General features: G+C 38.0%; 1 protein-coding gene across 11 annotated transcripts in view; it reads left to right on the top strand.

The window, feature by feature from the left end:
* The first annotated feature begins 5,720 nt into the window (after positions 1-5,720).
* Positions 5,721-15,299, top strand: part of CAMK2G (calcium/calmodulin dependent protein kinase II gamma) — a 237,098-nt gene continuing 227,519 nt past the window's right edge. For all 11 annotated transcript variants that reach the window (XM_026055831.1, XM_026055825.1, XM_026055829.1 and 8 more), the window contains exon 1: positions 5,721-5,737. In XM_026055831.1, the coding sequence (XP_025911616.1) occupies positions 5,736-5,737 (2 nt within the window). In that variant the 5' untranslated portion in view covers positions 5,721-5,735. The remainder of the gene's footprint in view (positions 5,738-15,299) is intronic.

Genomic DNA, 15,299 nt, shown 5'->3' with positions numbered 1-15,299 from the left:
AAACATAATTTATAAAATATAGTTTGCAAGCATAAATGGAGATTAGACAAAGGAGCACTGTAAAATATACCCCAAACTGACTTTCCACCTCCAGGTTTGTATTTAGACTCTCCTTAAAGTTAAGGCCCTGGAGTCAGTCATGTGTCTTGTGTGGGGATCTTTGGCAATCTCAAGGGATTGCATCAGGGTTAGCTGAAGAATTTTCTTGTATTATTTACCATTGACTCATTTGTCACCATCTGCCACTCCTCTTCCTCGAGTAAATATTGGCAAATGTTGTTACTGCAAAAACAACAGAGTCAACGCTACATCACAGCTTTCTTAGATACTGGCACAATTGTTGTGCCAGGATAAGGCAAAGAACTTATCTGGAAGATGTAACAGCCATCTGGGACTTTCTCAAATAGTGCCAGTCAGAGCAATCCTAAAGCTTTTCCATCTGATGGTGGAACAATCAGGATTCAGGTCAAGAAATAGCAAAGCTTTATCCCTCAGTCATTTCAGCTGTGCCAGCGAATCCAGTCTGTTTTATGAGTTGTCTTCTGGCTTGAAGAAAAGAGCAAGGGCAGAAGATGGCTCTATGAAACTCACAGAAAACTGTTTAACTTGTTCTGCAGTATAGCAATCTTGTTGACTAGGCTGCTAGTTTAAAACCAAGTCTTATCTATGAGTATGAGAGAGACGCTGAGCTGATGGGAAACAAGAATGTTGTAGGCTCAAGCCCTGTGTCTTTCCATCCAGAGAACGGTAAGTGAAATGGAGAGCTAATTTTAAAATTGTTTTCTGTCCTGGACACAGCAGCCCCAGCTGAGAAAAACATAATTGCAGTTGATATAGCTGCTGTGCCATGATCTTTCCCAGTGTTATAATAAACATTTATCTACTGGTGACACTGGGAAAAAGTTCTCTTAGGAAGCACTCTATAGTTTTATTTGTCAGCATTAAGCAGTCTGAGACTCTTGTACACTGGTAATAGAAAAAAAAATTTGCTGAATATCACCTTCTGACATCAATACATATCTGTTTTGGTAAGCATGGAGGTTTGCATCATAACCATTTCTAAAATCTGTCATTATCCTCTTTCTAATTCCAGTGAGATGGATGTCAGCAGAAGGAAGAATTGAAGATAGCTTTCACAGTGGGAATTTGCTTTGATTGTTGGTATTTGCAACCAGTCATTAAGCAGTGTACAAAATAAAGTCTTGAGGTTCCATATGGGAATGGACACTCAGGAAATAAATTCCTCATTCCTTTTGGTTTATGTAGCTTTCAGTTCAGTTTTTAACTTAAAAAAAAATATTGGTAAAGTTATGGATAGAGACTAACGGGGTGTCAGGATGTTTTTGTATTAATATTCACTATATTAATATAGTGAATAATATATTCACTACCAATATGCCATTTTTTCTGCGTTAACTGGACCTACAGATTCCAAATGGGGGCTCATCTCCATGCCCATTTCCTTTGTGCTGGAATTACCTGTTTTAATTAATCTAAATGCCTAAATACTTTTATGTCTTCCTATGCCACTAAGCTTGTGTTCCTTCTGAACGTACAAGCAAGCACCTAGGTACACAATACAAGACATTTCAATGTTGTTCACCTGGCTTAATAGTGTAGCTTTTGCAGCAAATTCACTTATGGCATCAATTTTAGGCTATGCTGTTAATAATAAATTCCCTACTTAATAGAAGCTATGCTTTGGTGGTTTTTCATGTCATTGTAATTCATCAGTACAAGTGTTAAAGAAACAATGAAGCGGTCTGAGCCTCAGAAAACATAGTACTATCTTTCTGCTAAGTACTTTGCAAGAAAGAACAGCAGCACTTATCAGACGGATGCATAAATTAATGTGGCTTGCCTGCATTTAAAGCTTTTAGCTTTTTTTATTTTGTATTTTCATTAGTTCCAGGAATGAGTCACAAAATAAAGTAAAACTGCTGAGAGTATGAAAGTTTAATGCAAAAAGTTAACACTTTAGTTGTCTGATCACAGTCACCAGAGGATGAGTTTTTGTAAGTATGATTAATGACTATGAATAGTTTTCCACTTTACCTTGAAATGGAAGTCACTACTAAAAATAGAATCCTATACAAAAAGTAGTCCTTTGCTTCTATCATGGCTTTGAGAAACACAGGAGACAAGTTTCCCAGCTTTTGCGTAGGGTGCAGGGCTTCCACTGTCAGTGCTTGTTTGTTTTAGAAGCACAGCTGGCATTACTGCCTCGGCCTGCAGTTCTGCTCTGTTCCCCCCTCATAGCAGGGTTAGGTTGCAACTAACTGGGTGACTAGTTGCTAGTTCACGTGAAGTTGGTGGAGTTGGCTGTGTGCTTCTTGTAGGCTTCTCTTGAGTGCAAGCATTATTTAATTAGACATATGGAGAGATTTGTTGAATTATATTTCCTTTGCTCCCCCAGTCTATGCATACAGCATGTGTCTTTTAACAGATATTAATGCTGACTCATGGGACTCCAGCTGATGAGGGAGAAGGTTGTGCATCTGGCATGATCAAGGTCATGTCATGGATTGGCATGTTTGTGAAAAAGTGCAGATGTGCTAAGGCAGCTGCCCAGAAAATGTGCACTGCTCCTCCTGAAACCCCATGAACAAGGCACAGCTGAGAGCTAAATGAAAATCATGGCACTGCAAATACGTGAAATGCAGACTCTGTGGCAGGAGTGGGAAAGTGCACAAGCTGAGGTCTAATTGAGTGAGTCATATGCTCAGAGCAATGAGACCTGACAGGTCTAAGTGAGGAGATCCCCACAGGGGCTCTTCAGAGCAAGAGTGCTATTGCTACAGCAGTTCAGTTCATTCTCAGCCTCTTGCTAAAGCTGCAGCCTAGCCTTGAAACTATGACTTGCAAATGTTTGCAAAACTTAAACTGCATAGTAAATACATTTTTGTGCATTTTGTAGTGTCTTCACTGTAGCATGTTTTAAATGTATCCAGGTAGGGAAACGCAGAGAGATTTCAGAGTTACCTGTGCAGACATATGATCTCATTGAACTGTATTTCTATTTCATGACAATCTGGACTTTAGGGTAAGAGAAAGTTGGCAGTCACTGAAATGTGTACCTGGTGCCCATGTGATTCAATGAGAGCTTTGGCATTTATGAGGAGAGGGCTGAACATTTGGGATTGATCCTGACACAAAAATTTAAAGACTTGCTGTTTTATTTATTAGGAGAACATAATCAAGACAAACAGGATTGATGGAGGATATTTTTTAATGTAGGACTCCTTGGCATGTATTTTATTTTTGGTAAAATAGCTGTTTTGAAAAATGAAGTGCAGCATAAATACCATTTCTGAATTTGGCTTGAGCTGAGGCAAGGCACGTGCAGAGGAGCACAGAAAAGATTCATAACGAGGAACCTGACATTAACTTACCCCCTTGTTGGGTGCAGGCTTTTTTTATGCAAGGGAGGTCCATAAATAGTAGATTCTTTGAACATTTAACTTAAACCATTCTAGATATCACCAACGCATTTGAATAAATAGATTTAGCCATTCCTTTCTGAGTGGTGATTGTCATGCTGCCCCAGCACCATTCCACTGAAGCAATGGCAGACTAATTTCTTCTCCACCTACCTGAGTTTTGTCAGTTCTGAGTAGCAGAGCAAGTCCTACAGCCTAGTTTTATTCCTCTCCTGTCACAAAGACGGAGAAATAGCCCTGCTGCTAGTCTTGTTCAGTGATGAAATTGCTCTTCAATCTCATTAATATCATGAATCAATCTGTTCTCCTGAAATGGGATCTTTTGTATCTCTTATCCCTATGTGTTCTTAGTCTCTGCCTACCAAGGAATTGCTACTATCTAGGGATCAAATATATCCAGCAAAGCAAAATGAAGTAATTCTTCCCCCTCTTTATATATTTTTCTAGCTAAGGAGTACTCTAAGCAGCATTCTAAATTATTCAAGACTCTGTAGCCTGTGGAATTTTCAATCTGTTCGAAACAGCTAAAAAATAAAAAACACATGCTTCACTGGCTCTGCATACAAAGGCCTGCATTTTAAACCAGAGCTGCTGCATACACTGTAGCTTGTGCCTGTATAGCTCGGTGCTGACATCTGCATTATGATGAGGGAATTATTCAAAGCCAAATTACTATTCAGGGTGGTAATGTGAAACAATGAAAATGAGATTGCTAGGGGGAAAAATATATGCAACAGTTTGTGTAGTTAGGAAAGAAAATCAGGTTCATTTGTAAAGACGCTATTTTTCTCTTTACCATCTTTTAACCCCTTTAAAACTGCTGTAAGAAGACTGTGACATGTTTCATGACAAAACCCAAGTGTGTTCTACGTGCTTTTTCACCTGATATATTGTTTACAGACCTAATCTGAAAATGTCTTCAAGAGCAGTAAATACTTGGTTCAGACATATGTCTACACTTCATTAGAATAGTGGGAATAATTTCCATCAAAAACTGCAATATGACAAAAATGACCATTCTTCCTGTTAGTAAACTGTGAACACACTGATTTATTTATTTTTGTTACTTATTTAAAAATTTGTTCAATTAATAAATTTTGATCTGTAGTGAACTGGAGCTGTGCATTGTGAATATTCTGCCACCATATTATATTGGTTAGCTTCATAGCTTGGGATATTAGCTTCTGTCCTTAAAAACATTTTCTTCCTTACCTAGCTGATACAGTATGACTTGTGGATACTGAAATCCAATATTAGAACTAATGACTGGTTTCTACCAGTTTGTGCTAGTCTATACATGATTTAGAAGTAGAGTTCCAACATTCTCCAACTACCCAACCCATTTAGGGTTCCTTACAAAGCTTCTGGAGAGTTGTCCTCTCCCTGTGCCATAGCTCCCCTGAGCTTCAGGAAAAGAAAAGAAACATCCGGAAATTACAGATCCCTTCCTATACTTAGCTACACTTAACTGCAATTTAGTTTTGCTGCAATTTAGTTTTGCTTACCCTGTCTTTTAACTGGTGGCAGTAACAGCTTTTATGCATGATTACAGGGGCTCACAAAATTCATTACTGACCAAAGAAATGATTCTAAGGAAACAATAAAGAACTGGAAAGGCCAAATTTAAGAGCTGAGACAAATTGACTAATGCTTTTAAGGCTGGCTTTACTTTGATTAATGTTGGTTTTTCTGGTACTTTATTGATTCCTTATTTAAATAGACAAAAAAAACGTGAATTGATTTGTTCCTTTTCCTTCAAGATGACATTTTTATCAACAGAAGTTTGCAACTGGGAAGAAATCGATTGTTAAAATTCTCCCATCACTTGAGAAAGGATTATAATAAGAAGGTACTTGAGGTTTTTTTGTTTTTTTCTTTTTTGATGAAAGAAAAGATAGTGAAGAACCAGATTTTTTAAAACTCTTCTCTTCATGGCATCATACTATCTTTTCTTCTAATAGAATCCTGCAGATTCCTATGGTAAGGAAATCTATTATATACCTATTTGTAGGATATACCTTTAATGTGTAAAGGTGGAAATGCTTATCTATCAAATAATGAAATGTTGCAACTGTTAAACCTGTTTTTAGAGATAGACAGAGAGGTAGAGAGGAGACAGAAGTTAGAGTAGGTTCTGTACTGAAGAGACTAGGAATACAGGAAATACCTCTCTGACTCTGCATCTATAACTATTCTTTGACAGATTTTCTGATACTAATATTTGAGAACTGATAGCTGAATAGTGATGTATCTGCACTGCCTTGCAAAAGATCTGAAGGAGGAGGTTATCGGCTGATGTAAGTGCTATGAAAGGCATAATAAAATTCAATCACAGTGCAAAAATCAGTATTTAACTTTTGCAGAGTTACCAAGAGGATATTACCAGTAGATGTTTTGTAATTGTTTTCCACTCTTGGCTGATCTGATTTGTTTTACCCTCTCAGACTGGTCCATGAAGAAAGAAATTTACTGATAGATGAAGTAACTTGTGGGAACAAATAAGTTTGTACCAAGATGCAGAATTTCTGTTTTCATGTATGTACTAGAAGATACCAGTTCTCTGTTCAGCGTCTCGGTAACACATCTTAAATATCTTTCATTGCTGCATCTTTTCACATGTGATTGCCATATACATTTTGAGTGAGATTCAGCCTGTTAATCTTGAATGAAAAGGAAGCATCCATGTTCTTCGTTTATGAGCAGGCTAGCCCTTGTACTGGAGTTATTGACACAAAGTACTCCAGAGTTAAAGGTTCTCTTGGATGAATTCTTTTTGTAGAGCAAGGGTGGGATTGAGAAGGGGGTTTACCTTCAGGAGACCTCAGGCCTTACCATACTTGGGGAACAAGCATTTCTACACTTGTATCTTTTGCATTTTATGCCATGCAGTTACTCGGAAAGTTTTCTGGTCATCTGTTGCCACATGACCATAAAAGGCCATCTGATARACTAAAGCTGATGGAATCAGCATAGATTGCCATCTACTGTGAGGAAAATATCCCGGAAAGCAGTGCTGTGGAGGTGAGTGTTTAGATCAGGAATGTTTTTTCAGTGTCCCTGGCAAGTAATCAGAAGGTAGTTGCATACTCCAGCAGACGTTTAGCTTCCATGTTCGCTTCATTCAGGCCTTCAGACCCCTGGTGCAGACTCTATTACTACCTCAGTACAGTGCTGAGTCAATGCTCACCAGTGTGTGGGAGTTTGACCTTGGAGGCAGTGTGGCCTGCTTCTGGTGGTGACCAGATCCTGAGCTTGCAGGACTGCAAAGAGCTCTTTGCACACTGTTCTTGGTAATCAGTGGGAAGACTTTGGATAAGTGCATGAATTTTGTTCTTCATTTAACTGTAAAAGTGTATAATAATAACAACAGTAATAATAGTAAGTCATAAATAGTAAATCATAAATGCTCTTTGCAATTATCTTATTCTAAATACAGTGTAAGTGTAAACTGCCATGGGAAAATTATGAGACATATTCAAGATTTGGAAGAAAGTTTATTATGAACTGTAACTACAATAACCATTCATAAATTTGAAATAGCAGAGGTACTACAAAGTCTGGTATGCTTGTTTCTACTACAAAGGCTGCTTCTCAGGGTGGTTTTATATCTATATTTGCAACTACAAATGTCAATAATGTAATTTTATGACAAGATTCAAATACTACCAATAGCCATTAAAACATCTTGGGAGCTGACAATCATTGGTCTCAGAAAATGAGTTCTGAAATTGTGCTTTCTTAATATAAAGTGATAAAGTCTTAGATTTGTGATTGTTCTTGAAGGAAATGCATTTTTAAAAGCTTGAGTGATACCATATAATATATTGTGTGAATTTTATCATAGTCTCCTTTTGAAAGTGTCTTGTGACTATGTGAATATGCTATGGGACAATGGAAGTTTTTATCATAACATTGTAGGCTAATTCAGGTAGGAAGTGACATCAGGAGGTCTCTAGACCAAACTCCTCTTCAACGCAGGGTCAGCCATGAGAGGCCCCGCCGGGTTGCTCCGGGCAGCTCTGTAGACGGCTGTAGAAAACCTCCACCTTAGAGCTGCACAACCGCTCTGGGCAACTTGTTCCACTGCTCCATTCTCCTCCTGGGGAAAAGGCTTTGCATATATCCAGTCAGAACCTCTCAGATCCATTTACACCCGTTGTCTCTTGTCCTGCTGCCATGCGTTGCTGTGAACAGCCTGGCTCTGTCGTCTTCATAACCTCCTCGTAGGTGCTGGAAGGCTGCCGTGCAGAGCACAGCCTGGCCAGTAGCAGCAAGAGCTTCTTCATTAAACTTCATTCTCCAGCATTGCCTGGAAATATCTCCCTTCCTATAAGGCTATTTAATCACTGGCTTTTTCATGAAAGATGTTTTTTTCTGTGTAATGCCATCTTGGATTTAGGTAGCGTATGTTAATAGGTCATATGTATCTTGTTGGAAAAGTTAACTCCTTGGCTGTTACCTTTCATCTAATATGTAACCAGATGCTTTAGAAAAAATTCTTCCTTATTAAATTGTGTCTTCACATTTTCAATTTGAATTTACCCTTTCATGAAAAAAAAGTCTACATATCCTGGGCATCTGAAGCACAATTTTTGCAGAAGATATTAGTCATGGAAATAATTTTGAAAATTATTGAATATTATGAAAATGGTCTCCCTCTTCCCTCAAATTCTAGTTCAAGGCTGATTTCCACAGCTTAATCTCATATGCTTTCAAAATACAGTATATCACATATTTGTGGCAGAAGTGACTGTAAAATTGATATGGCATTATTTTAACCTGTAACTGATCTGTAATGAAAATCGGTAATAGCTTAGAAAATGGGTAGTTTTTGTGTTCTGTGCTCCTGTAGTAGTCTAACGGGGTAGATAGCAAAGTTCAAACTACATAAAACCAGTTTCTAGTGTGGGTAGCCAATCTGGGAGACATGCAGACTACTTCAGGCGTTCTGACTGATGTCATGTTTGTCTGACATCTGCAGAGTGAGATGAAATAAGTGTGGAGTTTTGATATGAAAAAGTAGCGTTCGCTTCTTTAAGCAATATTGAGTTCTGTTCAAGGAGAAAATGATCTTTCAAGTGCTCTTTAGTGGAATTGTGAAGTAGATTTTTAATCTTTGCCATACATTTCACGTTTCTCTCATAGTAGTATACTTGAGAAAAATTATTGGTGTAATTTTGATGAATCAGAGGCTGAAAAAATAAGTTTCTTGAACTTACAACTTACGTTTTGCAGTCACAGGTATTTTAACAGCTTTTTATGTCCCAGATACAGAATTATAAGGATCCCTAGCAATGTGGTCGGGGGGTTCACAAAATTTGACAACAAATGATAACGCAGATCAAGCATCTGTAGCAAAGGGGTGTGCAGACTTATTTGTTAAACATATGCAAATGTTTTCTGCTTGCATATTCTGTTAATCTTTGTTATACCTATTTTGGGATTGTAATGCCATTTTTCTTTCAGGATGGGAAACCTTCCTGAACAAACTGATAAGATTTGTTTTTTTAGCTGTGCACTGAAGCCTGAATAGTTTAAAGTAATTGTTCAGTGTAAAATCAGGTGTGTTCTGAAAATATTAATACATCTTCTGATGGAAATGCAGGGTCAAAAGTCATTTGACATACTTCACTTCCCTGCTTGAATGTGTCAGATGTCAGATGTGAAGACCCATGGAAAACAAACAGTGAAAAACTTCTGGAGATTATCTGAATGTGTTTGCATTACCTTCAGAAAACAACCATGGGAAGAACAGAGTTCCCCACGCACCTGTAGAAGGGAACATTACAGAAGTCATATGTGATAAAAATCTGCAGGATTAGCAGTTTTTGACTACTTTGTTTCACCCAGCTATACTAAAAAAATATATAAAACTTCATGGGTGTAGTTTTAAATTAAAAACTTTAAGCATATAATATCCAAGAGACTAAACCAATTCAAACCCCATTGCTCTATTTTGTTGCAGCTCCGTACGACAAAGTACTTGTCTTGTTATGCATGTAATATGTAAGGAAAGTGGTCTGGGGAGAACTGGCTGAGCGTTAGTGCCAGGAAGACCTTAGAGGCACGTGTTTGCGATGCCACTTCTAGCTCGCGTGACAGCGCGGCCAGTATGTTCATTCAAGGACTTTGTAGCCCCCGGGCCAGAACTCTGAGCTGGCTCACGCTTAGGAGCGGCAGCAGGGCCTCAGGTGCGGTCTCGACGCTTTCATGCACGGGGGTTATAACTAGCACCGGGGTGCTTGTTTCGGTGTACAGGCAGCTTCCTTCCTCCGGCTCCTTTTCCGTGTTACAAGAGGCGCCGCTCGCTAGCCTGCCCCCGCCCCGCCTCGCCTCGGCGGCCCTGCCCGGGCGCCTGCYGCCGCCGCCGCCCCTCGTCCCGGGCGCCGCCGCCGCCGCCGCGAAGCGCGGGCTCCCCCCGGCGGAGCGCTGCCGGAGGCGGCTCCGAGCAAAAGCTGTGAGGCGACAGCCGGGGGCCGTCCCGTTTTTATAATCTAGCGCTATGCAGAGGCTCGGGGGAAGTTCACTGTCAACACACCCACTTAAAGCATAGTTGTAGCTGTTACTCTTTACAGATAAGATTTAGGATTTTCGTGTTTCCTCCGACTTTATGTGCCAGTTTATCTTTTTTATTCATGTTATTCTAGTGAAATTCATGTATTGTTGCAGAAAAACAAGTAATACACTGTTCTGCACTTTTACAATTTCTTCTTAAACACTTTTTCCACTCTTCCATGCCTTCCCGTGAGCATGATTGGGAGTAACTGCCCTTTTTCTGTTCCCGAATGCTTTGGTGTGCCAAGGGACATTCTCACAAGGGCAGTATTCTGGCTCCTCTGCTCCTATGAAGTGTGCTTACACTGACTGAAACCTGGGCAGTTCAGGCAGATGGAGCGTTATAATTGGCAATGAGGATTCGGAGGTATTCTTTGGCAGGGTCATAGTAAAAAGTGCTGGGTTATATAAATAACTGACTGAGTGCCTAATGGTCATTCCTTGCTCAGCTTTTCAGAAGAACTGAAATGAAAGGGGGGCAAAGGATATGCTATAAATAAAAACACTGTCATTTGCGTCCCTGGGCTGTGTGTTTTGGCTGTGAGAGACAGCCCCTCGGTTTCTGAGGCTGATGCTCCATCTAGTGGCAATTCTGTACGTTGGGCAGAGGGAAGAGCTGCTTGCTCCTCGCAGCGCCGGCTACACAGGCCAGGCTTAGCTCAGACGCAACTGTTACTTAGTTTAGAAACAGTTTTGAACCAAAGCAGATGCGGCCCGTCAAAGTTTGAGTCCAGTTACAGGCCAACCAATGAAAAATGTCTTTATTGATTTCCCTTCAGATGTTTATAAAATTTTAATAGAGAATAGTGGCATTTAAAGACAGGAAAATGGTCCTATCTGCTGGGAGCCTTGTATATGTGAGATTGTTTCCTGCAAAACAAGGGAAATGAAATTGGCCAGAACAAGTAGGACTAAATCTGGAAATGAGAATTCCATTGCTCTTGTAGATCATTCTGTAATGAAGCTGCATTTTTCTTTTGGCTTTCCCCAGGTTATACTTACATTTTCCCTTTAAAAAGTTATTTCTCTGATAGTTCACAGATCTCCAGATGGATCTGATCACCCATATCTCTTTGATCTAATACCTAAGAGAAATGTTAATTTCACTGAATGAGTGGGACTGTGCTTGTGGTGAGATGAGCTRATCAAACAAAGAAGGAGATATGTTTAATAGTTTTCTGCTGTTCTAATGATACGCCAGATCTCCTGAGGAGGCCGCTGTAGAATCAAGTTATTCATACAAGCCCTAAACATTTATTTAGTAGGAACAGAATTGCTACATAGATCTGAGTTTTTGATTTCATTTCCATTGCTAAAACTGGATAAAGAGCATCTTGACGGATCTTCATTTTCATTGCAAGATTCTATAGCTAAAAATATAAGACTGGCAGTTCTATCTGGCATTGGTTTTGTTAGTATGAAAAATAAGTCATTAGCACCTGTACAGTAATACCAACAACATGTAATTCTCCAAGCTTGTATTTCTCCTTGCTGCACTTTTCTGTAAATAGTAAAATATACCTACCAGCATATAAACAAGTCAGGCTGGGATACCTGGTAACCTTCAAAGTAGGAAAGCTTTCCTATACAAGCTTTCATACAGAAATGCTCTTTGCCATTTGAAGAGCCCACAGACTGTAATTTTAGTTGTAGTGTTTGGAGAAGCGTAGCAGAGATCCAGAGAATGAAAAAACAATATTTAAATAGCATGTGATCTTGCTTGCCCCTGTAGAAACTAGGATATACCAACAAATGTATCCACCTTCTCAGCCTGTTGAATCCAGGAGCTGAAATACTAGAGATCTTCAGGTATCAGAAGTTGGCAAAATACATCATGCATATGTAAAAATTTCAGCCTGTCATGAATGGTTAATAACAAAAATGTAGAGGAGAAACCTAGGTAGTAGAAAATCCAGTTGTGAAATTCAGAACTTGTTAGCACAGTCTTTGTAGCTGTAAAACCATCAGATAGGGAAAGATGATTAATTTATTTAAGCCAATATAGTCAGAAATATAAAACAATGTATTGTATAAAATCCCTTTATACCAGTACGCTTTTCCCTTTTCTTGTACTGAAACAAAGTCTATCAGCATAAATACCAGTATGAGTATGTATAAAGCCTGGCACTTTAGTCTCGCATATTGGGGTTGAGATACTATATCTTACTTCTTAAAAGGTCTTTAAATGTTGCTGCCTCCTGACATTGTCATTACCAGAATTAATAATATATTTTTTTTGTTATTATTATAAGTATATTGAGTTAAAAGGTTGCTGACATACATCATATTCAGGTGACAAACTTTATTTTTAAGCGCTGCAATCCATAATGCTCATAAACTATCATCCTTTTCACTGTTTCTTTATCTCCTTCCCACCATTTGTTAGCTTGCATATTTGACAGCTGTACTGCCTCTGAGAAGTCAATATTTTTCCCATCCATGTGATTGCTTTCATGCCTCAGGAGGAGATATGTGTATTACAGGACTAAAATATGACAGTAAAAACAAGAATTGTTCCAAAGTTTTTAGAGCAAAGCTGGCAACTTAAATTATTTTGCCCCTAAATGCTCTAAAAGTCCCTTTAATATAGTTTTAGGGCTGAGATTTTAAGTGCATAAATCAGTGCAGGAATAAGCTTTCTACAGTGCTTTTATCTCTATACTTTTCTCTCCATACTGAAATAAATGTTCTGTTGATTTTTTTTTTTTTTAATTTAGTCTCAAATGATGCCCTGTGTTGGACACATTTGAAAGTATGTTTTATTGCTTTTGAAATGAAGTGCATTAGTGAGTGAAGTAAAACTTAACACCTCAAGGAGGATAGAGAATGTACATTTTAGAGCTGTAAGAGTCACCAGAACTCTTTAGATTTGGATTTTTTGGTGATATGAACAGGTCTGCAGCTGGGTTGGAAATATTTTTGTGAGCCCTGATTTCTGATTCTGTGTCTTAATCAGAAGTCTCTTGCATGGCAGTACGACAATTATGAAAAATGCTGTGTGTGCCTCTAGTTCTTCATTTCATTTTATTGGGTTGTCTGCTGAATCATATGCCATGTAGTCAGATGTGTATGTGTGAGTAGTAGAGCTGCTTCCGACTTTTACAAGACCTGAAGTAAAATTTCTCTAAAGACATTGATACCTAAAAGTTGTAATTTTTATTTTAAGAGACTGAGCTGGTTGCTACAATTGAAGTCACTTTCTTTTCATGGAAGAAGTACAGATGATGGATTTTGATCCAGTAGTTACCATCTGCGTTAGGCCAAACCTATATAAATGCAACAACTAGGAGAGGAGATGGTCAAAGAAATGAACAGAATTGAAAGCATCTGCTCTTAAAAGAATCTGTAACAACTGGACATTAATTACTCCCAGTCCAATTGAAAATCTGTACTACCCCTGCCTAACTCCATGGCTTTTTCCCTCTCATGGTGCTTCTCAGTCACTCATCCATGTTAAACTATTGCCACACACTTGCTGTTTGCAGAGTCACATCAGTGTCTCAAGGAAGGGGATTTTTGATGGCAACAGGTTTCCTTAGGCTTTCCTTGTTTCTTGGATGAAAATAATGGAAAACTGCAAGAAAAATAACGGTTAAATTTGGGAGTGGGCTGGAGGAGGGTGTTAGGAAACATTTTAGGAAATATGTCATACATCTTCTTTCAAAGGTATGTTTCTGTTGCCTTGAAATATACAGTTCAGTTAGTATACAGTTCAATTAAAAATTTAACACTATTCTTCTGAGTACCATTTATTTTAGTACATGTTTAGTTTTCAGTAAATTCATGGAAGTATTTGCATGTACAATTGACATTAACTTTAATTTGAAGGTCAGCCTTAACAATCCATATTTATCAGCTGTGTGCAATTCATGCAAGTCCTTTTTACAAGGACTTTTATTTTGTTCATTCTTTTCACTGTTGTGTTTCAAAAAGGAATAGACAGAATAATTTTCAGAAAATGTTAAGGAATGCAAAGAATCAGAATTTGTAGAGAGAAGGTGAAACTATTTTCTAATGCAAGGCACCAGAATTGAGCATGTGAATTCTACTGAATCTCCCAATACTCAGTATTTATCATACAAACAATCCATATATAGTCTTTTATTCAATTTCAGTCTTTAAATCATGCTTATAATTTCCTGAAAAGCCTATACTTTTTTCCCAAAAAATGACTTGATCAGATTAAAATAATTGTGTTGGAGAAAATAAAAATGTACATGGAAGCATTTGAGAGTTAGTGTGAGTTAGTTTCCATTTCTCTGTCCTTGCTTTGGTGTGTTTTCAGGTAAGAATTCTAATTATGGCCCAAGAATTTGTCATCAGTTGTTTGTTGTAACTTACCAATCATTTAATGCATTATTATGTCAACATTTGCTATTTGACCTGCTAATTAAGAAGAGGTTAGTATCTTGTGAAATTAATATAAATAATTTTCAATCACTGAAAGTCTTTTCCATGTCTACCATCTTTTTGACATCAAAGAATCTAAAAGTTTTAGCTAGTTGACCCTCCCTGCATATACCAAAGTAACTTTTAATATCTGGAAAATATTTACAATCTCATTCAGTTCCAGGAAGGAACCCCACCCCATCCCCTGTTATTTGCATGTATTTAAAGTTGACACAATGAAATACCATTTCAGAACCTGTGAAACTTTTTCCAGAAGGAGAAAAGCAGTTTAAGACTTCTTGCTACATTACCATCAAAACTGTATGATAACCTGTCTGTCGTGTACTTCACTGTAATCTGCAATATATGAACTGGGAGACTCATTAGAAGTAAATACTGATTCTAATTTTCCACACATTTGTAGATGCTCTGTCCCAAAATTGGCAATAGCAGTATCAACTCTAAATGGTGATGGTTAATGGATGAATATGTTTTCCAAGTCTAGACTATTTCCGTACTTTTTAATATGTTTGCACATATTCTTAGTGCATGTTCATTGCAGTTTGTAACTCATTATGCATACAAAGGTTTATTTGCACTACAGTGTAGTAATAGAGATGTTATCAGAACCTGTTTTGCTATTTCCATTATTTGAGAGATTTATGGTCAGAAAGAAGAATGCCATTTTTAATGAAGTCTTCAATAGTTGTCAGATGAAAATCATGTACTTTTGCTGTATCTTTGTGGGATAAAGCTTTACAAGTATTATTTCACTATTGGTGAATCTTAAAAAGCAGGACTGTTTAATTGGTAATAATCAAGGGGTCTTTCAAAATGAGTGGGATAATACTATGGTATATACTTCTGCAGCAGCCATCCTGCTTTTTATATTTTCCCTTTTCTTGGTAACAAAGA

The sequence above is a fragment of the Apteryx rowi genome, unplaced genomic scaffold (assembly GCF_003343035.1).
Source record: "Apteryx rowi isolate R43461 unplaced genomic scaffold, aptRow1 scaffold_126, whole genome shotgun sequence".
NCBI lineage: Eukaryota > Metazoa > Chordata > Aves > Apterygiformes > Apterygidae > Apteryx > Apteryx rowi.
Note: the sequence above shows the minus strand (reverse complement) of the source record. Positions and strands in the feature narration are given on the sequence as shown.